This window comes from Myxocyprinus asiaticus, chromosome 2 (assembly GCF_019703515.2).
Source record: "Myxocyprinus asiaticus isolate MX2 ecotype Aquarium Trade chromosome 2, UBuf_Myxa_2, whole genome shotgun sequence".
Classification (NCBI taxonomy): domain Eukaryota; kingdom Metazoa; phylum Chordata; class Actinopteri; order Cypriniformes; family Catostomidae; genus Myxocyprinus; species Myxocyprinus asiaticus.
In genome coordinates this window covers 51150780-51175932 of record NC_059345.1, presented here as the reverse complement: position 1 = coordinate 51175932, position 25153 = coordinate 51150780, and the positions used below count along the sequence as shown (strand labels likewise).

Below are 25153 nucleotides of genomic sequence, written 5' to 3'. Positions count from 1 at the left end.
ACCAAATTTCTCACATTTCATAAGTCAGGTCGAATAATGTTAGCCTTTTAGAAAGAAAAGCACTGAAAACATATAATATTATAAAGTAATTGCAATTTACGTAGAACAGTTTTCGAGATGTTAGTAACGAAACGCACTAAACCCAAAAATAGTTTGGGCTGTGTGGGAGGCGGGGTCACTATGTTACCCGGAAGTAGATGTTAGTGAATGACGCGAGTATTTAGGGTCGAATGGACAGACGGTAGAAAGATGGCTGGTGACAAGAGCAAAAGCCTAGGCACCAGTTCCACTAAGAATCGCGTTTGGAGCCCGTCCGTTCGAGGACCGGTGTTCATTTTTATCTGGGCACTGTTGACCGAGCCCGGGCGAGCCACCACACACTGGGTGGTGACGGAGGACGGCAAAATTCAACAGCAAGTACGCGAGTGTGTCGTGTTTAGTCCCTCTGTCGGTCTCTAAATCATATTTACATTAGAAGATAAAGCTGCGAGCTTCAGTAATCACTGTCTGATCTGATTATCTTCCAGTTACATTCATTTATAGGACTGTGTGTGTTGAGTTCAGTGTAACTAATATGATGACAGCTGTTTAATTGTCATGATATACCATGATGGCTTTGGTCCGAGATCTACTCTCATGTGTAGTGATTAAGTGATGCTGTCAAAATCATCAGTCTATTTTGGCTCCTTGATGCCTTTCCTTATGGTCATCAAGCTTGTAACTCAAACCAACCTCAGCCCTCGCAGCACTGTGTCAAACCTCTGACCTGATACCTAACAGGTCTGTCTGTGTGCATTGATGTTGCCATTGCCTTTTGTACACTTTCATTTACAGGTGGACTCTCCTCTAAACTTGAAACACCCCCATCATTTAGTTCTTTTCATGCAGCAAGAGACTCGTGTGAACTACCTCAAGAAGTTAGAGGTGACGTTAATCCTCATCATAAAGTTACTATGTCTTTAAGATGAAACTTCTGTTGTGAAATCCTCTAAAGTGAATGCATGCTTCCCTAAACTTAAAAGCCCTATTCTCTGACAATGTGCTTTTGTACACTTTGCAGAAGCAACTAGTTGCTCAGAAAATCCACATTGAAGAGAACGAGGATCGGGATACTGGTTTAGAGCAGCGGCACTATAAAGAAGATGCTGACTGTGTCGCAGCTAAAGTTCCACTAGGAGACTTGGATCTCTATGATGGCACTTTTATATCCCTCGAGAGCAAAGACTTGAAGTCAGTGTAGTTTGTTTACAAAGGGCACACAGTTCCTATTCACATGTTTTTGTAATGAATATTTCAGGTCTCAGTGTGGGATAATTTATTTTTATTTTTTTACTGTGCTCTAGTCCGGAGGATTATTTGGATCAAATGTCAGCTCTACCTCCAGACCTGGAAAAACCTGACTGTGCAAAAGTTCTTGACCTTCCTTATAGCATTCATGCATTTCAGCACCTCAGGGTAAGTGTACTGAGTGCTTTACACTACGGCCATACATTTCTGTTCTTCTCTCTTTCTCTTAAATGCATGCTCAATGTCTTTGACTCACTTTTCTCTCAGGGCGTACAAGAGAAGGTGAACCTCACATCCCCCTTGCTTTCAAAGGATGACCCAATCTTTACCTCCTTTTCTCTTAAACTGGGTCAGAGTGTGGATGAGGTTGGGCATCGGATACAACAGGCCCTGCTGAGAGTAAGTTCATATGCCACTTGGTTTGTTAACTTCAGGGTTCTCACAGTCATATTTAACCCGGAAATATCAGAAAAAAAAAAAAAAAATTCTGTAGTAAATGCATTGGTCGAATATATTTTTTCTGCTAAATACTGTACTTTGTGGTTGTGTAGAGTTCACCAAAAAATGAAAATTCTCTCATCATTTACTCCCCTTCATGCCATCCCAGATGTGTATGACTTTCTTTCTTCTGCTGAACACAAATTAAGATTTTTAGAATTATATTTCAGCTCTGTAGGTCCACACAATGCAAGTGAATAGTGGCCAAAACTTTGAAGCTCCAAAAATCACAAAGGCAGTATAAACGTAATCCATAAGACTCCAGTGGTTTAATCCATGTCTTCAGAAGTGATATGATAGGTGTGGGTGAGAAATGGATCAATATTTAAGTCCTTTTTTACTATAAATCTCATCTTTTACTTTCATATTCTTCTTTTGTTTTTGGCGATTCGCTTTCTTCATATTGCCACCTACAGGGCAGGGAGGAGAATTTATAGTAAAAAAGGATTTAAATATGGTTGTATGGGTTAATTTTATGCTGCCTTTATGTGCCTTTTGGACCTTCAAAGTTTTGGTCACCATTCACTTGCATTGTATGGACCAACAGAGATGAAATATTCTTCTAAAAATCATAATTTGTTTTCTGCAGAAGAAAGGAAGTCATACACATCTGGGATGGAATGAAGGCAAGTAAATGATGAGAGAATTTTCTATTTGGGTGAACTATCTCTTTAAACTTGTTTGCAAGAAAGCCAAAAGGATAATATCAGTCTCTCCGTTGAGGGTAACTGCCTGCGTGACTCAAAGCTAATTGCTGTTTCTTATGGGGGGGGTGGCATAGAGAGTTGCATCCCCTATTGAGCCACGTCAAATCTCTGGATGTTTTTTTCTAATTGGAGACACTTCTACACTAATAATTAATTTTAATCTATTATTTCCAATGATTGGTACATCTCAATTCACCCAGAAATCTCATTAAATAGATTTAAAAAAAAAAAAACCTTGCACAGTAGTCATTAACAGCTGGAGAAGTTATTGAAATGTATTGATCAGAAGGTGTGGGAACCTGATGACACTTGATCTCCTGTGGTTCCCAATGTTAAAAGATTCCCAGATATCCAGAGAAACGGTCATCGGAAGCTGCCTTCCTTGAAGATTAATGATAACTAGTTTTCTCTTCCTTCCTTCAATATGTAAAGAACTCCTCTTCTTGGGTGCTTTATAACCTGGCATCCTTCTACTGGCGGTTGAAGAATGAACCGAGGCGAGCTGTGGACTGTGTGGTCCGTGCCCTCCATTTTTCTCCAAGGTAAAGGAAAATGACACATGGACACCTTCCAACTGTATAATGAGACACAACAGTATTTTGGAATCCGTACTCGAAACCAGAGTAACATAACATTGTGTTGCCTCCTGCGCAAAGAGCTGCATTGTTTATGCCACAAGAGAGTCACCTTGTTTTGTATTCACTTGCATATTTTATTTTCCTCTATTTGCAGGCAGCACAAAGACATTGCTCTTGTCAATATGGCAAACATACTTCACCGAGCACACTTCTCAGCTGACGCCGCTATCCTTGCACATGCTGCTCTGGATCTCCCCACCGATCTGCTAACCAGCCATTATACCCTGGGCAACATTTATGCTGTGAGTGCAGCATGAGGAAGAAAAGAGATTGGTTTCTGAAAGTGCTTTTAGACTCTGTTTGAACTTCCTCACAATCCTCTGTGAACATTCATGGTCTACTGGACAGCAAATGGCAGTTTTTCTTTAGTATCTGTTTTCCCTGTTCATATCAAATGACCCTCAATTACTGTTTCATTTCTTCGCTGTCACTTCCTCCTGTCTCTCTGGTAGATGTTGGGGGAGTATAATCACTCAGTGCTGTGCTATGAGCAGGCCCTGCAGATTCAGCCAGGCTTTGAGCAGGCCCTCAGGAGGAAACATGCCGTCCTCTGTCAGCAGAAGTTGGAGCAGAGACTCGAGGCTCAACACCGGTAACAGACAAACGATCTGTATTCTCATATTGTAACCTATCAAGATATTAATGAAAAAAAAAAGGTCATTCAAGCTCTCAAGTCCATTTGTAAAAGCTTTGGGGTTCGATTTATTTGAATGCAACATGAAAGTGTTGTGCTATTGAATATGTTTATCTTGCATTGTTGTGAATCTGTCTTGTTTTCTTCAATAGTTTGGTAGTAGCCAAATAAACAATCAGAACCCAATGAGCAAAGTTGTCCATTTCTAACTTTGAGTTTTCAATTCTTGTTTCCTGGGAATGGTTCTCATATTGATGATGAATTTTTCAAAGATGGTTTCAAAGTCAAAGTGTGGGACAATAAGTAGCTTCTGTCTCTGCGTGCAGGTCTTTGCAACGCACTCTGAATGAACTGAAGGAGTACCAGAAGCAGCACGATCATTACCTGCAACAGCAGGAGATGCTGGACAAACACAAGCTCATTCAGGAGGAGCAGATCCTACGAAACATCATTCACGAAACCCAGATGGCTAAGGAAGCACAATTAGGTTAGACTGCATTTCAACAACTTTCTTTACCAGTCATACGGATTCTGTCACGTAGATGAATGCACAAACACAAGAAGGGAAATAAGATTGCGCAGTGTACTGGATAAACTAGTTTTAATGTTGCGCAAGCCTGCCTGATCTTATCTTGTTGGTGCCACGTTTGTTTTCTTCCCCTGTTGCCTCACACGAAATGTAAATAACTTCTGATGGTTTTCTGTGATATTTCAGGAAACCACCAAATGTGCCATATGGGCCAGCAGAAGTTCACCCTGCACTGCCCTTTTGACTTGCCTGTACGATATCACCGTGGAGAACGGTTTGAAAATGTTCACTACATTCAGGTTAGACAGAAAACAAACTGTTTCTGTATCTCTTCAGTGTATCACCATGATGAATTCTTTTACTTTGTTTACTTTGCATGCATCATTTTAGTAATGAGACTGAATATTGAAGCAATATAGCCTCTTAAATATTGATATTGCACAGCTGTCTAAATATATACTGTGTGTGTGTGTGTATATATATGTATATATATAATGTTAGTGCTGTCAGTCGAGAATTTTTTAATCACATAATTTTGTAGTTAATCGCGATTAATCACAGATTTTGAAAGTGCTGAAATTTGACACTATATATACTTTTCCTGTCCAAATGCATTTATTTCCATCTTAGTGAAGAAAACAAGACAATATGTAACAATGTAACACATTCCAAACAAAGCCTTTCACAATATAAAGATAGAAATGCACTAAAATAGCACCAATTCTAGTAACAATGAACGTTTCCCCAAAGTCTATCTGGGAGTTTGACTAATTGAAAGAACTAGTCCCCACATAGGTTGCATATTCATTGCAATGGGCATTAAATCTCTTAAACTCTCATCCTCCACAATATTAATCTGCCGGTAGACTGTGGCTAACCGCTTTGCTACAGCAATCGTAAAGCCGCATTCATGATTCGTGTTAGGGCATCAACACCAGTTTTTTTTAACTCCACATGAAAAGTGCTTGTAGACAAATGTCTCATTCTGTGTTTTGGTGATAGTTAAGACTTGACGTGCTTCTGTGGTAATTAAAATGTGCCTTACATAGAAATCAGGTTTTTTTTTTTTTTTTTTTTTTTAGCCTGTCACAAGTCCCATCTGGACTTGTTTTGTACAAATTTCATTAAAAGGTCCTTTCTCCATTTTTTCATGGAAGTTTTGTGTTTGTGTGTGCTTGGAGATTTTTATTTACTGAGATAGAACCACAGAAGTTATCATAGGAGAAAACGTAACTGTCAACTAGCATGTTGAGGCAGTACGGCCAATAGAATGTCTATGGGACTTCCTCGTAATGCTAAGCTTGTAGGCTCCCCTTGATAGAAGGGCTCGTGTGTGTGTGTGTGCGTAAGTGTACTTACTCCGGGTGTGAACATTACAAAGGTTTTGCTCTTCAAACCAGTGTTTATGCTGGTTTATGTTGCATTAACGGTAAATGCGTTAATCACAATTAAGAACAAATAACGTGTTAAACTTTTAAAATGAATCTCATGCATTAACGCGTTAATTCTGACAGCTCCAATATAAATATTCCAAACAGGATAAATCAGCCTCTGAAGGGCACTTCGAAGGGAGACAATCATGATAGTCATGCTGTACAATCGCTTCAAACAGAATTTCCAAAAAAAATTATTTGAAAGTTGAGTTCTGAATAAATTTGATCTTTGAGTTCCACACCTTTCAGCCCTCCAAAGCTCTCATAGTGGATGCTGATAAAGTCTTCGAAGGGAATAGGACATAGGGATGATCACTTCTGAATGGAACGCACCCATAGTATTTTTGTGCTCCTTGATCTGAACTAATCAGCACCACGTTGTAGTGATTGTTTATGGCAAAGAACATATCTGAGTGTTAACAAATGTGCATAAAATGATAGTTAATAGATTGAGCCAGTTCATATTTTCAAATACTAAGTAAAATGAGAAAACAAATGCCTCGTGGACGGTTCTGTGTTAAGTGTTGCACATACTGGTGCCATAATACTACCATGGACTCGCTTCATAAAACCAGCAGTACTACTGTGTTTTTTATTAAATACAGTTGTATGTACATATGTAAATGTATGCTTACATAGTGAGATGCTGATAAGCGAGCAATGCATAGTCAAGACAACCACCAAAAACCTCCACCTCTGGGGACCATTCACTCCAAACACAACAGTCTTTTTTCCAAGTAATGTAATGTTTTTGACCATTGCCTTGTGACATGCCGTTTAAAAAATAAATAAAAAATGTATAATCCCCTTTTCGCCCAATTTGGAGTGCACAATTCCCACTACTTAGTAGGTCCTCGTGGTGGCGCGGTTACTCAACTCAATCCGGGTGGCGGAGGACAAGTCTCAGTTGCCTCCAATTCTGAGACCGTCAATCCGCACATCTTGTCACGTGGCTCACTGTGCATGACACCGCGGAGACTCACAGCATGTGGAGGCTCATGCTACTCTCCACAATCCACGCACAATTTGCCATGCACCTCATTGAGAGCGAGAACTCCTAATCGTGACCACGAGGAGGTTACCCCATGTGACTATACCCTCCCTAGCAACCGGGCCAATTTGGTTGCTTAGGAGACCCGGCTGGAGTCACTCAGCACACCCTGGCTTCAAACTCGTGACTACAGGGGTGGTAGTCAGTGTCAATACTCACTGAGCTACCTAGGCCCCTGTGACATGCTGTTTTTTTTTTTTAGCGCCTCGTGCAGTAACGATGCTTTTTTTGTTTTAGATGCTGTGTCAATTTAAAAGTAAATTCAAACTTTAAAAGGTGTGTCAAGACACCCTTTTTCTGTTTAATTCATTGCACTGCACTTGTTTTAGCCCAAGAAATGCTCATTTTAGCATTTGGAATGTGTATTTTTATCTTCAATTCGACGAATATTTGAATTTCCAATTTTAATTTGACAGCTTTATAAGTATACAACAGTTTGTTCCAACCACCAATTTGATTGGACAATCAAAGGGTGTCCCAAGAGTGCTGATATTTTGAATAACAGCACTGGATTGTTTTGCTCTTTGTACCACTATGCTTGCCCACTTAATCCTGCATTGGCTTCTTGTGGGCCTGTTGTAGTTGGAGCAAAACAAAATAGCTTGCCGTACTGTGTTAAAATATCAGTTTCTTGGTGCTGTTGAACTGAATTCAGCTGACTTCTGTTAAACAGCACTTGCTTGTGTGATATTGCTTAAATGTTTATCTCCTCTCTCTCTGTGACATGTTTTGTTTGTGTGTGTAGTTTGGCGAAGAGGTTTCCATAGCCAGCAGTGTTGCTCTGGTGTCTGAATTGAGTGGGAATGAGAGTCACAGTCCTCTGCAGTCCTACACCATGTCCTTAGGACATGAACCTGCTACCCACTGGGACAAGGAGTCCACCTCCTCTGATGTAAGAGCTTCAGTGTGTGGAAGAGAGAGATTGTGTGTGTGTGTTTAATTTGGCAAAAATTTGCACATCGCTGGTCATCAGCAGGACAAGTGAAATCTTTTCACCCTTTCTGTGAAATGTATTTAAAAAGCATCAAAATGTGGTGAGCAGAACTGCGAGTACTACGTCTTATTGGTAACTGAAAGCCTAAAGGTTCTGTGGGCACAGATTTCTTGTGGGCCAAGTTGTCATTGTTTATATGCATGTTAGAACACATGTCTGTATTGCCCTTGTATGTCCTACAGTAAAGGTCAAATTCTGTATACTTGTTGTGTGTGAATAGGTGAGTCGGAGAGTGCTATGGCCAAGGAGGTCAGACTGTGCACAGCGATTCTCCACCATTCCCCCTGCTCACCTACTTCCCACCTATTACCTGTCCCCTGAGTCCCGCAACTTTAAGTAAGATATGTGACATTGTAAAACTCCTCGTATTACAATCAATCAATAGACACAACAATACCACATACTTGACACAGGGATGGGTATTTTTGAGTAATTTTGTAGTAGAGTATTCTAACCCACAAAAAACGAATAATCAGTTACTTGTAAATTAAAATGTCAGTTAAAAATATCAAGTAGGACATGCACATGACATTTATATTTTGTTTTATTCACAAATATTACCAAGAATGGTTAAAAATAACAGTAAAAAACATTTGCACTTATTCAGAGCTTATATAAAACCAGTACTGACGGCATTAGGGTAATGCACATACAGTATATAAACTCTGAGTCTACATAAATGTTATAACATTTTTATAATTACACATGTTATCTAGAAAAACAAGTGGTGAAAGTTGGCTTTTTATAAAATGCGCTCTGCCCTTGTTAAGAGATTTAACACGCATACACATACTGGTCTGATAAGCTTCTGAGTTTCTTGTATTGCTTCACATTTCCTTTCCACCATAAAAGCAAATCCTTGTCCGTTGGTATGCATGACTCCAACAAGAACCGAATATCAATAGAGTAGAATTCAATAAGAATCAAAATATTACAAGTATTGCCCCACTTGGCTTTGCCCAAACACAGACGTCATTATATCGCCTCTCATCCAACACCTTGACGACACACACATACACAGCGCCCACAGTGGACTTAATTGTATCAGCAAGATTTGGTGAGAGATTTAGAGGGAAAGTACAGGATAATTCAGCGCTGCTCACGGCAAGCAAATGTGCAAAGTAAATAAATTAGTGATATTCAGGTAGTGTTTTTAACAGTTGACTAGGTGGTGCAGAACAAATACTCGATTTGTCGATTACACGTGCACATCCCTAAGACTGTGTTAAATTAATTGCTTAACCCAACATGTATTTTCACTCTCGGGTACTAGATTATTATTTTTGTTTTATTATAGGGAAAGAAAGTTTGAGATATTGTACTTATTTCTTTATATTGCCAAATTTTATACAGGGTTCCCACGGCCATGGGAAAACTGGAATTATTAGGGGATGTTAAAATTGTGATTTTCAGGCTGGGAAAAGTCATACAAATTGATAAAATCTAAAAAGCCATGAACATTTTTTTTTTGTTTTGTTTTCCTATGTATAATGGTTTCTATTTGTAAGTAAATCAACTGGTCTGATTCAAAATCAATCTTAAAAATCCATTTTACATTAATCATAAATTACTGGAAAATTCATGGAAATGTGATGGAATTTTATTGGTCAAAAAAGTAGGAAACTCTGTCAGCACACACCGATCAGCCACAACATTAAAACCACCTGCCTAATATTGTGTAGGTCCCCCTCATCCATTCGATTATCTAATCAGCCAATCGTGTGGCAGCATTGCAGTGCATAAAATCATCCAGATACGGGTCAGGAGCTTCAGTTAATGTTCACATCAACCATCAGAATGGAGAAAAAATTTGATCTCAGTGATTTGGACCGTGAAATGATTGTTGGTGCCAGATGGACTGGTTGGAGCATTTCTGTAACTGCTGATCTCCTGTGATTATCACACACAACAGTTTCTAGAATGTACTCAGAATGGTGCCAAAAACAAAAAACATTAAGTGGGCGGCAGTTCTGCGGATGGAAATGCCTTGTTGATGAGAGAGGTCAACAGAGAATGCCCAGACTGGTTCGAACTGGCAAAGTCTACGGTAACTCAGATATCTGCTCTGTACAATTGTGGTGAGAAGAATATAATCTCAGAATGCTATTCTGAGATGTGGGTTGGTGCTGTTTTGGCACATGAGGGGGACCTACGCAAAATTAGGCAGGTGGTTTTAATGTTGTGGCTGATGTGTGTGTGTGTGTGTGTGTGTGTGTGTGTTTGTTTTTCCTTCTCTTTCTTGTAATTGTATTATTCAAATGCTTGTTATTTGTTATGTTTCCAGGGCTTTGAATATCCTCTTGGACAACGAAAGTCCTCCACCACCAGCAAAGACCCCGAACTGCAGCTTTAAGAATCATGTCACTGCTAGAGACCCTCTGACCTCTGTGGTCTGGGCCTTAGAAAAGGAGCTGCCTGATCCACATGCAGCAGAGGTATGAGCCTGGCTAGTCAACGCAGTCAGTCTAAATGAGATCTTTCTTGGAAAATGCCGAACTATTAGTGCAGGTAGATAGAGCAAGGGGAGGTATTTAGTATGTAGGAGTGTTGTGTTTTCACAGGTGAATCATTCTACTCAAGTCGAGTTGAGTGTGTATGTGTGTTTGGTGCAGGTGTTACTGAAGCGCAGTGGTGGAAAGAGGTTGGAGCAAACTGGAGCACTGATCGCTCAGGCTCTTGACAAGGTAAAAGATGGTTTCGGTAACATGGTTACTTGTTAATGTACTTATGCATTAGCAGATTTAACATTTGCGTTTTTGTGGATTTTACTGAGGTCCAGAAAGCCCCAGTAAACTGAAGATTTTAATACATTTGAAAACAGCAATAGAATTGATTCACATGATTAAAAATCTAGACTGAAATCTTGCAAGTGGTGAGCCAAGTGTGGGAGAGATATGGGCAAGCTGCCTTATCTTTTCGCTTCACCTGAAAAATTCCTCTTGCTGTCATCTGAACCAGTCTGTGTCAAAAGTGAAATTGCATGAGAGACCCAGTGTGTGTGTGATTCAGACTGAATGGAAGCAAATAAAAATGAAAGTTTTGAGATTTTAAACTTTAGCAAATTAAACTTTAGCATTCAAGTATTATATCTGTATGTATAGTGTCTAATAATGCTTGGAAATGTACACTTAGATTATCTTGACATTAAATCTTGATATGAATGGAATCTGCCCATTTAATCGTATAATTACAAAAATGGCAGAAGATTTTGCCAAACGTTTAGTTAAGCATGTCCACTGATTGTATGGCATGTATACATATACTTGTATCAAAGATTCATACCTTTAAAAATGTGTCTAATTGAACTCTATCTGCAAAAAAAAAAAAAAAAAAAAAAAAAGAACAATTTAACATGCACATTTACTAAAATAAATTATGATTCTTGCAAGTTATTTGAGACAATGTATAAAGTAAATATATTTGATTTATATTTTAATATTTGTTTTAACAATGTACCATGATTAATTGTGATTAATCACAGAAAACTGTGTGATTAGTTCGTAAATTTTATTTAATAGATTCACAACCCAATCAAAATCTGACTGATAGGAAACTTCTGTAAGCATGGAGGATGTGGATCTTGCAACTAAGGAAAAGTACAGATGTGACCGGAAGTATCAAGAGATCAAAATGTAAAAGTGAAAAAGTAAAGGGGAAATAAACTTTGATAGTAGTGGTTCACTGGAAAGGGATTTTCAGTGGCTGATACAGATGCTAATAACTTCAGGGTGGCCGAAGGCCATGTAACATAATTTAATGATAGCAAATGAAACATAGACAGAATTGCTCAAATTAAATGAACAACTTAGTTGACACCACATTTTAAAATGTCCAAAATGTCTCAAAATTCACTCAAATTATTTGAAAACAGAAAATGTGCACCATCCATTGACAAGGCTGTCACTATTTTTTGTAGCTGACACAAGGGGATTAATCAGCCATGTGGGTGTGGTTATGGGCTAATGCCAATAATCTAAAAAAGACCAAATATCAGCCAGTTAATTGGCCTGACCCATATATTGGTCTGTCACTATTTGATATCTCCAATTTGAACATCTTGGAAATTGTTATCAGCCTTTTTTGGATGTCAACAACATAAGCTTTTTTTCTGTCAGTTTACAGTTCCAATTTTTAGAATATAAAATGGAATGTTCAAACAAAGAAATTAAAAACACAAGTTGGATAAAACTGTCCAAGGTTTGTCAAAACCAGTGGCAAAATTTGACCTTGCATTTAACATTCTCTCTTAGATGACTGGACCACAGTGGTTGATGCAGAATGAGGCAGGTCTGTTCTGGCGTGCCAAAGGAAATGGAGCACAAGCTTTGGTGTGCTTGCGTCAGGCGCTGCATTCTGCTCCTCCCCAGCACAGGGACATGCCGCTGGTCAACACCGCTAACCTGCTGCTCCACTACGGCCTGCATGATGCGGCCCATGAGCTGCTGCAACAGGCCCTGCAGATCAACCACTCAGAGGTATTTACTGACACTGACCTACAGTAGAGAGTGACCACAGCTTTTAAAAAGCAGACTTTAAGGGGGCCTGGGTAGCTCAGTGGTAAAAGACACTGGCTACCACCCCTGGAGTTCGCTAGTTTGAATCCCGGGGCGTGCTGAGCGACTCCAGCCAGGTCTCCTAAGCAACCAAATTGGCCCGGTTGCTAGGGAGGGTAGAGTCACATGGGGTAACCTCCTCGTGGTCGCTATAATGTGGTTTGTTCTCGGTGGGGCGCGTGGTGAGTTGAGTGCAGATGCCGCGGTGGATGGCGTGAAGCCTCCACACGGGCTATGTCTCTGTGGCAACGTGCTCAACAAACCACGTGATAGGATGCGCGGGCTGATGGTCTCGGACGTGGAGGCAGCTGGGATTCGTCCTCCGCCACCCGGATTGAGGCGAATCGCTACGCGACCACAAGGACTTAAAAGCGGACTGGGAATTGGGCATTCCAAATTGGGAGAAAAAGGTGAAAAAAAAAAAAAAAGCAGACTTTAAACACCTTGGAAAAAGTTATTTTGATGTTGCAGAGCCATTTGCCGATGAATTTAAAATATTTGAAATTAATTCTGTGAAAGATTTTTCATTGATACATGCCGGACTAGTGTTAAGGGGGGATGCCACCCCCCCTTAATGAAATGTCAAAAAGCATCCCCATTTTAAAACCACCATACCCCCTTAACATCCCCTTTAGATCTATTGTGTCATGTATTACTTGGAATGAATCATGCAAAAAGTAAATATTTTATTTCTCTACGTAAATAATAAATAACAGACTTTAATGGCGATTAGCCGAGCTGCATAGGTTTAGGTTAAGACATGTTTGGGGTTGCAAGAGATCAATCTCCCAATCAGATCTTTACGCTTGCATAGTTTGGAAATATTCTTCCAGTATTATGTCTTATTTGCGCAATCTGGCAACCATGGACACGCAATCTCTCTCTCAACTGCGAAAACGTGCCTGTTTTTTTGTTGGAGTTAAGCAATGAGTTGACGTGTCCTTCAGTGTTCACATGAAACTTATGCCACTGTAAGTAATGCAAGTTTTCCTCAGTTTCATAAATCTTCAAAAATGGCAAAGAGAACAGTTCAGGGAAATCTTTTTTTCCTTTAAAAAGAAAAGAACTGAAGGTAAGATATCGCTATGACTAGTGTTTTAGGTCATTTCCAGTTACTTAAAAACATTCTAATATAATACGGTTACAACATATACATGTTTTTAACTTAAAACATTTTCAGGTTTTGGTCTTTAATTTTGTGTGTAGAACTACTTTCTTACGCCATTGTTTAAGCATAATGCAGAAAAAATGCCCAAGCCTCTGTTTTGCTATTGAAGTAGAAAGTATCATGTGTGTGACCGTGTGAGCGAATGAGAGAGAACCTTTTATATTATCTTAACACAGATTATTTTCACAAAATTAATCTTAAAATACAGAGGGTAGCAGGTGCATATTATGACCACGTGTAGCTTTTGCACAATGAATCTTTGCACTAAATGCAGAATGTAAACATTACAAATTACACAATCTACTGTTTCTAATGTGGATAGAATGAGGCAGAGAAAATATAATTTCTAGAATATGCAGCGTGGAGCAAACGACAGCTGCAGTGCCAGTGACAGCTTTGTCTTTTCTATAATAGCACCCTTCTTGTTCTGGATAAATGTAACTTACACAATATGAGAGTATTAGAGTGCTTTAGTGTTTCAGAATGCATAATTTAGTGTAAAATGGACATGCATGACAATTCTTTTTGAAGAAATCTTAAGTAAAAAAATAAATGAGAATCTATTAATATTTCTCAAAATGTGCACAAATGTGCAAGCCTTCTGTTAGATGTTGTTCACTGAAGCCTGCAAGAGACTATTGAATAGGTATGTGTGTCATTATTACGGTTTAATTTTCACGACTGAAATGTAAACAATACTGATCTCGAAGCCCCTGGCAATCTTTGCAAGGAGTTCTGCAACAGATGGTATGACCCGAGAGCCCGGATCTCAACATCATTGAGTCAGTCTGGGATTACATGAAGAGACAGAAGCAATTTAAGGCAGCCTAAATACATAAAACTGTGACAAGTTCTCCAAGATGCTTAGAACAAACTATCTGCCAACAACCTTGGAAAAACTCTGGGCAAGTGGTCCTCGGAGGATTGATTCATGGCAGTATTTTTAAAAGCATCCTCACTATACAACATTTTTCACAACTGCCTAAAACTTTTGGGAAAAAAAAAAAAAAAGTTATATTGAGATAAAACAAGTAATATCAGTCATACGATCTCAACACGACGGCGCTCATGAATGTCCACCAAAGCGGCAAATTTAAAATAAATCTTTTTCTCTAAGACTGATATGACTAGAGTCCTTTTCTCATGTGAGTGTACATTTTATATATTTTTTTTAAACTAGTATTTATTTATGTTAGACTAGACGTTCAGCAATTAGCTAAAAAAATCACTTGATGCACCTTTTAATAAAAAAAAAGTAGTGTGTGTGTGTGTGTATGATTTAACCCATTCTATCTATGTGTGTCTTTCTTTCAAAACAGCCTCACACCTTGTTAAGTCTGGTGAGCGTTTATCTCTCTCAGGGAAACATGTCTGGCGCTCTGACTGTGTTTCGTCATGCCCTGACCCTCACAGTGCACTGTCCCCAGTGTCGTGCCAGCCTGCCTCTAATGCGCTGCATCCAGTTCTATCCCTTCCTCTACAATCTCCAGCACCAGGCCTGCCTGTGTGAGTAGCTTCTTCAGCTGAAAAGAGACAGCTACTCCACTTCACCTTCCATCACTCACTCCTTCCCTCTCCCTGGTTGCAACCTCAGCGACGGAGCGCTATGTGCTCTTTTTATAGCCCAGGAACTGTAATCTTTGAGCCAATTTTAGACCCTTTACCGTTGCATCTTCTATTCTGGATTTGCTGCTTTCCCCCTCCCCTCTGCTCCCCTTTTCTCTTCTCCTCAGCATCCTGTGCTGCTCCCCTTCTCTAGCCCAGCTCTCTCTCCCCTGGCACTCTTCTGAGTGAGAGAGACTTTGAAATAGCGAAATCGTGTCCTCAATAATTCAGGGCACTGAAAATAGCACAGGCTTTATTTAGATGCTGCTGCACTCTGCAGACAAAAATGAATGCATTGTCCTCTTCTCATTTGGGGGAACTCTGAGGTACTGATTTAGGGATTTATATGGCAACCCCCTTTTGAACTAACATGCCAACATAGACAACAGTACAAATTATGTGTTTTTATCAAAGTGGCCTTTGTTTCTACCTTCTGCATCTGTCTGTATCTTCTTTTTTCTTTTTTTCTTTTTTTTTTTTTTTTATAATTTGGTTATATTAATTTGATGAATGCAAGTTAAGCTGAAGTGTGTGTGTGTGTGTGTAGCTAACTCTGGCTGTGAGGCAGAGGAAGACTCGGAGCTGGAGGACTGGGACTCGGGCAGCAGTGGCAGGCAGGAGGCATGGGACAGTGATGCCATTCCTGTGTCTGCTTTAGAAGACTCGCTCCTCTTTGAGAGTAAGATTAATAATGGAGCTCAATGGTGCTGCTTTTTCAGTGTATGATGTTGACTTCAGATAGATCTCCGCTGTGAGTTTGAATTGTTACGGTTGTTAGACTTCTGTGATGTACTGAAGGAATTTGACCTCATTCTAGGAGTATTTCACCCAAAAATTTAAATTCTCATTTACCTTAATTCTCCTGATGCCATCTCAAACTCGTATGACTTTCTTTCTTCTACAGAACACAAACGAAAATATTTTGATTGAGCTATGGTGTGCTTATTTCCATACAATGCAAGTCAATGGGGTCCAACACTTTCAAGCTTCAAAATGGACATAAAGGCTGCATAAATGTAATCCATAAAACTCGAGTGGTTTAATCCATGTCTTCTGGAGTAATTCGATCGGTTTTGGCTGAGAAACAGACCGAAATTTAACTCCTTTTTTCACAATAAATCTTGACATCTGCTGTCTCATTTGCACTATCATGATTTGAAGCATCACATGCATTATGCCCATGTACTCTTGTGCGTGCGCCAAGCACAAGGAAGTTTAATAGAGCTTCAAATCTTGATCACGCCAAGGAGACTTATAGTTGCATTTGGGTCTGTTTCTCACTCCAAAACAGAGTTTGAAAAGGCATAAAGATGAGTAATTGATGAGAGAGCTATAATTTTGGAGGAACTTATCCTTTAAGAGAGTTAGGTGACTATGCTCTGACAAGCATTATACCATAAACATACTATTTTTGCAGTATGTATACTGTGCACAATATGCAAATTCTATATGCATAGATTACTCTGGTTACCTAATGCATTTGTCTTAACTTTGTACATTGCCTGGCCAAAACAAAAATTTACATACTCTAATACTTCGTTGGACTGCCTTTACCTTTGATTACAGCATGCATTTGTCGTGGCATTGTTTCAACAACCTTATGCAACGTCACAACATTTATTTCCGTCCAGAGATGCATACATTTTTTCCCTAGATCTTGTATTGATGACGGAATATTCAAACCACTCCGTAAAGTCTTCTCCAGCACATCCCAAAGACTTTCAATGGGTTTAAGGTCAGGACTCTTTGGTGGCCAATTCATGTGTGAAAATGATTCCTCATGCTTCCTGAACCACTCTTTCACAATTTGAGCCTGATGAATCTTGGCATTGTCGTCCTGGAATATGCCCGTGCCATCAGGGAAGAAAAAATCCATTGATGGGATAACCTGGTCATTCAGTACATTCAGGTAGTCAGCTGACTTCATTTTATTGCCAAATAACATTGCTGAGCCTAGACCTGACCAATTGAAGCAACCCCAGATCATACCACTGCCTCCAGAGGCTTGTACAGTGGGCACTATGCATGACAGGTGCATTGCTTCATGCACTTCCCTTCATGCTCCCTGACGTGCCCATCACTTTGGAATAGGGTAAATCTGGACTCATCAAACCACATTACCTTTTTCCATTGCTCCACTGTCCAGTCTTTATGCTCCCTATCAAATTGAAATAATTTTTTCCAATTAGCCTCACTATCAAGTGGCTTTCTTGTGGCCCCACAGATGTTTAGTCCCAATTCTGTACGTTCTCGTCGCATTGTGCATGTGGAAATGCTTTTACAGGGTTCCCACGTGTCCTGGAAAACCTGGAATTTTGCAATACAGTTTTCCAGTCATGGAAAATTAGAAAAATACCTAAATGTCCTGGAAAATAATTATTTGTCCTGGAAAATATTTCAGTATCATAAAACGGTTTGAGTGCGTTGCTAGCAAAGTTACATGCACAAAAATATGGTAACGATCGGGACTCGGAATAGGAGACAAATTTATACAAATTTGTATCGTTTTGTCACTGCCGGCGGCTGCACATTGTGAAACAACATCAATGGTCAAGGACGCTTACACCTTCATGATTGATTACAGCAGCAGCCAATCATGTGTTTGGCTACAGCAGCGCGTGGACCGTGGAGATGGAAGCAGCGTTTATGAAACTTCTCATTCATAAACAAACAGAATGACCTGGTACATGTACCGACCAATTGAATGAGAGGGGCATGTTGTTCATTTACTTCAGCATCGGCATGTGAGACTATCTTGTTCATCACAGAGAGAAAAGGGCGGAAGAGCTATTAATGTGTAAAAGTGACTGTTTATACACGTTGAGGGGCTTTCACATGACTCGCGTGAGCGCTGCCGAATACATTAAAGTCTATGAAGTGACGCATCAGCGCAACCTTGGATCCAACTTCACAAGTGTTTTTCGCATGTTTTTGCCTCACAAATTATGTCTTTGAAAGCACAAAGCTACAATAAATATTTTAAGACTTTTTAAAACTCATCCAAATTAATGAAGAGATATTGAATGTCTCATAATTTAATTAATTATTACCTTATCGTTTCCGAGTAGGAACCTTGATAAATTTATATCTTCTTAATTTACCTAGTTGGATGGTCTCCTGTATATTTAACAGCATTAGCTGGGAGATAATTTTTTTCATTTGTAAGCAAAAAGGACATTATAACTGAAATATACCCATATGAATTGCTATAAAATCGAAATTTGAATCAAACCGAGAGTTGTAAATCAGAATTCACTCTGTATCAATAACCAGCCCTAATATTGAATGCGCTGTTCTTAAAGGACTAATTAACCCAACTTATTTCTTAACTTACAGCTGTGAGTGCTGCTCTTATTACTTCCTCTTTCCCTTTCCACTCATATTTGCTCTGCTCTCTATTGTCTTCTGCAGAGGTGGTGGTGGACAGTAATGGTTCAGGGGAGGCGGGTGGGCAGCAGAGAGGCAGAGACCAGAAGACGGAGGGGGTGGAAGTAGAGGAGCAGGACTGGCGGCTAAGAGAGGAACTGATTGGAGCGTTTGAGGGCGCTCTAGACATGAATGGAAAGACGGGGGACCTGCGAGGCATTCGCGTGCTGAAAAACGATAGGGTCATGGGGGCTAGAAGTGGAGGACCCTGCTTTGGCAACTGTGAGGATGATGAGGGAGCCGAATGGGTACGTCTGGTTTTATTCCTGTAATGGTATCTGTTCACTCTTTTTGTGTGTGTGTGTGTATATGTCCGTCTCTTGAAGAGTTACAGAATTTTCTTGGACAATCTGGGTTCAGTTGTCAATGTTCTCTTCATTTCTTCAGATCACATTCCAGGTGAAACGAGTGAAAAAGCACAAAACTGATACCTCCGAGGGCTGGGTGGGAGGAGATATTCGTCAGGGTGAACCATCTACAAGCAACTCTGTCTTGGAGATCAGTGGGCCCACAATCCCCTCGCCTGGACCCTCAGGTGCTGAGAATGAACTGCTCTTTTTCAGCAATGCACAGGGTGTGCATTCTCTAGCACAGAAATGATTCTACTGGTGCTGTAGCTGCAGAAGGCATTTTTACTGACATGCTGTTTTGTGTCTGTAGAGAGATGGAAGGACTACAGCAGTCTGGGTTGGCCAGGTCCCGAAGAATGTCAACGCACACGTCGTGTAGACCTCACTACTGTGGCCAGTACCTGGCTCGCTGTGTCAGCCAAGAACATAGAGTAGGATCATTGTGTTTTCAAATGAAAATTCTGATTATTTACTCACCCTAATGTCGCTCTAAACCTCTATGGCTTTCTTCCGTGGAATTAAGGCTTCTTGCCTTAATAGTAGTGACTCCGGGCTGTGAAGCTCCAATAAAACACTGTAAAAGTAGCGTTATGGCTTGTGCATTATATTCAAATTGAAGCCAAATGATCACAACAAATTTCATTTGTTATTAGAAATCAAATCTAGGGCTGTCAATTGTTGTGGTTGTGTCGTGTCATATACGCAGTGTTTTTAAGGGTAGCTGTGTAAAGTTAAACATTGTTTGAAACTTAAAACACGTTTTGTGATCCCTGCATTCGAAATGGAGCGCAACAGAGCCTGACCACGTTTTCAGCCATCTTGGTTCTGGAAGTATTTTTTCCATAGGCTTTTCATAAAATCCTTTTATGAAAGGAGTTGTAAGCCAAGAACCAAACCAACCAGTTCCGAGGTGTATCACAACATTACAAACTTTTTTTTATGGCAAATATTTATTTGAAAATCGGACAAGGACAAGACTGTGTACTTACCGGCTTTCACAAGCACACAAACTACAATCCCTTGAAGCATTGCGAATGATGTAATCGAATAAAAAGCAATGGAAATATATAAAACTATTGATTTTTAGGTTGTTGCTTGAGTATTGAAACAAGATATTACGTTTATTGCAAAATATTCTGATATGTACAAATATATATGTAGTTTAAGGGTGATGAGAGACCGACTCAATTGCATAATTCACGGGTCACCGTGGGAGTAGGCGGTCGCTCCAGGGCTCTTTTCGCAGGCTTTGTTGGCCGTGGTTCTCTGATTGGTGGATCTATCTCTGCTGGACCACAGGTAATGTAGCTGTTCACCAGGAATTTGGCCATTAAACATGATTTTTAAACAGTTAAGTTTAAATAAAGTGGCATTATAACTTTAACAAAGGCATTACCATTAATGAACGACCTCTGAGTTCACAGTAGGTCTTAATGGTTTGTAAGTTATTGTTGAATATCAATTAATCTATCCCAAAAAAAAAAAAGGTACTTTTACTTGCAGAACCAAATTGTTGTGCTCTAATACGCTCCGTCCAGCTGTGTTTGAACGCAATAATGCATCCTCATCTTGTGCTGTCACTAGTATCAAGCAAGTGTGAGTGTGTCAAGCATGTCTGAGTGTGGTTTGTTGTCTGTATAGCTGCGTATTGCCTATACAGCTGGAGTTTCGCTTACTGCCCCCTGCTGAAAACAGGTGGCACTTTAAGCTTGAATGGCTCCAGTGGTAGTAATATTTTTTTATTACGGTCAGGGGACATGATTAATTCCATATTTTTTTTTTTTTTTATGCATAATTTTTTTTATATAATTAATCGCACTGAATTAATGCGTTAGTTCTAAGCAAATCATTGATCGTTGTTATATATAAAATCAGTCCCACTTATTGCGCCCAAACAAATACGGGGACTACAGCACAGGTTTGTTACTTAGTCACGAGACACAGAAGAACTAATCTGGATTGATTTTTTTGACCTTGTACCATGGTTGTAAAATTTCTCCTTTGTGGAGCTTGATAGCCCAGAGTCACTATTCACTATTCACTTTCATTGTATGGCCAAAAGCTGTGTGAATATTTATTTTTCCTTTCGTGTTCCACGGAAGAAAGTAATTTGGGTTTGAAGTGGCATTAGTTTGTGTAAATATGGACTGGTTTTTAAAAATGTTTTGGTGTACTATTGCCACAGATTGTTTTGTTCAACTAACACATCTCATACCTGCTCTCCCCACAGTATAACAGATCATATAGACTTTGCCACTCCACTTCAAGAGCCTGCAGTGGAGCCGGTCTGTAATGCAAACCTCCCTGCTAGTATGCACACCCTAGACCATCTGAGCGGTGTGGCCAACCGTGGAGGCATCCACTATACCGGAGAGAGTCAGCTGAGAGAGGTTCTTTCACTCTTTCTGTTTATGCCCTTGGTTGACTCTGTTGACCTGAGAGATTCTGATGTTTGTGGATGGCTGTCTTGTCTCACCTTCTCATTCTTCTGTCACAGGTTTTGCAGAATTTGGGAAAAGATAAATTTCCCCAACAGTCCTTTGAGCAAGTGGGAACACGCATTGCTAAGGTGTTGGAAAAGGTATGGCATTGATTGTTGTCTGCTGTGGGAATGTATCTGGGACTGTTAGATTTAAAGTTAAGTTTTTTGATCAACTGGAAAATGTATCAGTGATGGGTATTACTCAACGGACTTTCTTACGTTTTATGTTTTTGGTGTTTGTATGTCCATTAGAATCAGACCTCCTGGGTTCTGTCCAGTATGGCAGCATTGTACTGGAGGGTTAAAGGTCAGGGAAAGAGAGCCATTGACTGCCTCCGTCAGGCTCTAAACTACGCTCCTCACCACATGAAGGTTCTGTTCATTATCACACTCTTACAACTATCTGAAAGGAATGGTTCAGCCAAAATGATTTTTTTCTTATCATTTGCTCACCTGCATTGTTGTATTATTTTTCTTTCTTCTGTGAAACACAAAAGAATGTCAGAGCTTCGGTTTTCCACATAACGAAAGTGGAGTCTAGTAATCAAATCTCATTTGCCGTCATGATTTCCGTGTCCCAATCGGCCATGTGACAAGCAAGAAGCAATGGCACAAATTAGATGTGTGGGCACTGGCAATGGGAAGATTTCCAGTGAATAACGGCTTAAGTTTTGGTTTATTCCTAAAAAGAAAAGCTATCATATGTCTCCAGAAGACTTGGAATATAGTGCACGAGTCATAGACTGCTTTTATGGTGCTTTTTTAGTTGTATGGAAAAGAGCAGCACAGACATTTCATTTTGTGTTTCACAGAAGAAATATGTGGTCGGAACATGATGGCAAACTTTACATTTTTTGGTGAACTATTATTTAAATTCGTTTTCATTGGCTGGTTCATGCATAAGCCAACTGTACTGCATGATGTTAATAAATAATGATTCATTCCCATGTTCTGTTAGGATGTCCCCCTCATCAGTCTTGCCAACATCTTCCAAAATGCGCGGCTATGGGAAGACGCCCTAACTGTGGCGCGCATGGCAGTGGAAATTGCTCCTCACTTTGTGGTCAACCATTTTACTCTGGCAAATGTCTACATAGCAATGGTCAGTGATTATTGAGACACTCAATGTTGCCAAGGATTTTATTGACATGAAGAGTTGCATATACATTTAAAATATCTCTTAATAGGAGGAGTTTGAGAAAGCCATGCATTGGTACGAGTCGACTCTAAAACTCCAGCCAGAGTTTGGGCCAGCCAAAGACCGCCTACACACCATCCAGTGTTACCTCCTCTCCAAGAGGGATCGGCGAGTTCCCTGAAGACACACATGCACACACATTGTCTATAAGGTTATGTTTCAGTTAATCTATGAAAAACGGCTACCCTTTTCCCCCAGTAATTAAGAACATTTTATGATGATGTTTTATGGCTTAAGGGTTGCCGCAGCTGCTTTTTTTTTTTTTTTTTTTTTAAGAAAACAACTTGATATATCAAGGGATATTATTATTGCTGGTATTGCAAAAAGGGTCACTTAAATTCTGTACAATATTTCAGTGTGCCTGACATTGAATGCCAGACTGTACCTGAATAATACCCCCAATAATACAGAGTTTGTTCATTTGTCCACTCTCAGCAATAGCTACTACATCTATATATAATATAATGGGTGTCTCAGGATTTTATCATTCAGAAAAAAAAAAAAACTGTTAAAAGAAATGCTATAACCCTTTACACATGCATTCTCAAACTTAGTGTTAATCGTAGTAATTCAGGTGGTTACATTTTGCTGTCACCTAGGCTCTTATGATCTGATGATTTCCTTATTTCTACCATCAAAGCAGGCTAAAGTATATAATGGGGATCATTGCAAATATATAAGTTGAACAAAACTTCAGCAAGAATATGGTTTGAATTGTTAACTTGATTTCTCCCCCACCCCCCTTTTTCATTTTTGAAAAGGGACCTTTAATGAAGAGATAATGTGTAATGTTGCTTAAAGCAAAGCATTGTTCCATTTGCGTGACCATTTTTTTAACAGCTGAGCTGTTGACTTAAAATATCAAGATCTAAACATCTGTTCTGTATTGTTATTCTATATTTAATACTTAGAAAGTCATGGTAAATACATTTTGGTGACCATAGTCTATATACAAACATGCAGGTTCCTCAGAAATTAAAGTGGACATAATGTGTCGAAAGACGTTTATGATTGCTTTCGAATTATTTTACAAAACTGAACTTGAATCACAAATGTTCAGTGTTATTTAAAGACAACACTGGTTATTTTTGAAAGGTTTTACTCAACAATATGAATAAATCACATTAAGAAATATCACAAAATGTCTAAATCAGCCCACTTGAAAAAAATCTAACTGTAAATGAATAAAACTGTGGTGGATTTTTTTTTTTTTTTTTTTTTTGCAGTTCAAGAATGGTTAGGAACTGAAATCATCAACAGGCTTGTTTGCATTGCCTTAAAAGCATTACTATTTTTATTGGTTCTAAATGTTGATTGAGATTTGTTATCTTATGTTTGACCACAAGGTGGCTGTGAAGCTTCATGACATTTATTTAAATAAAAACATGCCATAATAAACATGCATACACATACATTGAAACTTCCTATAAGGCGTAATATACTTTCAACACTTAAAACAATAATTCATGCTATTTTTAACAATAGTAAGAATGGATGTCAATTATTAAGTATCAGTATGTTGCATTTGTTAATAATGGATAAACAAAAAGTCTCTATATTAAAGGGAGAGTTCACCCAAAAATGAAAATTCTCTCATCATTTACTCACACTCATGCCATCCCAGATGTGACTGAATTTCTTCTGCTGAACACAAAGATTTTTAGAAGAATTTTTCAGCTCTGTATGTCCATACAATGCAAGTGAATAGTGATCAGCAAAAAAAAAAAAACAAAAAAAAAATCACATAAAGGCAGCATAGAAGTAATCCATACAACTTCAGTGGTTAAATCCATGTCTTCAGAAGCTATGCATTCACTTTGGGTGAGAAATGGTTCAATATTTCAATCATTTTTCACTATAAATCTCTACTTTCACTTTTAATTTTAGAAAATGAAAATGGAGTTCTATAGTGAAAAAAAGAACTTAAATATTGATCCGTTTCTCACCCACACCTATCATATCACTTCTGAAGACATGGATTTAACCACTGGAGTCTAATGGATTACTTTTACGTTGACTTTATGTGCTTTTTGGACCTTCAAAGGTCTGGTCACCATTCCCCAAAAATCATAATTTGTGTTCTGCAGAAGAACGAAAGTCATACACATCTGGGATGGCATGAGAGTGAGTAAGTGATGAGAGAATCTTCAGTTTTGGGTGAACTATTCCTTTAAATCTGTGATATGAGCAGACTACTACTTTCAAATGAATGGCCAAAGAAAGAGAGATCACGAAACACTGAAACAATGGCACATTTTGTTTGGCTGGATAGATTTGTACTAGATCATCTAGAGGCCTGTGCAATCTAGTGACTAACTCGTGCGTAGTAAAATGATATAGTCACATTTCTCTTGCTACCAAGAAATATACTGCCAGCACCACACTGACCAGCATTTGGGCGTGAATACTTTATCAAAATGACCTCTTAAAAGAGTTTGTTTGACTCTGAAGTAGTAATAACAGTCTAGTTCGATGCCACTTTTAGGAGAGCCCCCACCCACATCAAATCCTTTTTACCCAGAGCCCCGCCCACTCTTTTTGCCATCTGAATTAATTTGATGCTATTTTTATATTTTTGCGTTTCCAAGGGAAACCTAATG

The 25153-nt window shown here is 39.2% G+C and overlaps 1 protein-coding gene across 2 annotated transcripts; it reads left to right on the top strand.

The window, feature by feature from the left end:
* Positions 1-207: 207 nt before the first annotated feature.
* On the top strand, positions 208-23556 carry LOC127411775 (tetratricopeptide repeat protein 17). 2 transcript variants are annotated; one of them, XM_051647525.1, is made up of 25 exons: positions 208-417; positions 835-924; positions 1061-1230; positions 1344-1455; positions 1555-1686; positions 2925-3034; positions 3225-3372; positions 3583-3722; positions 4091-4251; positions 4480-4592; positions 7523-7669; positions 7992-8107; positions 10056-10206; positions 10384-10455; positions 12022-12246; positions 14812-14998; positions 15645-15776; positions 18509-18771; positions 18911-19058; positions 19184-19304; positions 21104-21263; positions 21371-21454; positions 21608-21727; positions 22314-22457; positions 22543-23556. In XM_051647525.1, exons 1-25 carry the CDS (start codon positions 208-210, stop codon positions 22672-22674), a joined length of 3588 nt encoding a protein of 1195 aa, XP_051503485.1. In that variant the 3' UTR covers positions 22675-23556. The 2 variants fall into 2 exon arrangements, with proteins under 2 accessions (XP_051503485.1, XP_051503496.1); XM_051647536.1 differs by lacking the exon at positions 10384-10455 and having other exon boundaries at positions 218-417.
* The last annotated feature ends 1597 nt before the right edge of the window (positions 23557-25153 follow it).

Coding starts and splice junctions, on each gene's coding strand:
- LOC127411775 (XM_051647525.1), top strand. CDS start 208: ATGACGCGAGTATTTAGGGTCGAATGGACAGACGGTAGAAAGATGGCT. Junction 1,456..1,554: donor ATGCATTTCAGCACCTCAGG/GTAAGTGTACTG, acceptor CTTTTCTCTCAG/GGCGTACAAGAGAAGGTGAA. Junction 10,207..10,383: donor CTGATCCACATGCAGCAGAG/GTATGAGCCTGG, acceptor TGTTTGGTGCAG/GTGTTACTGAAGCGCAGTGG.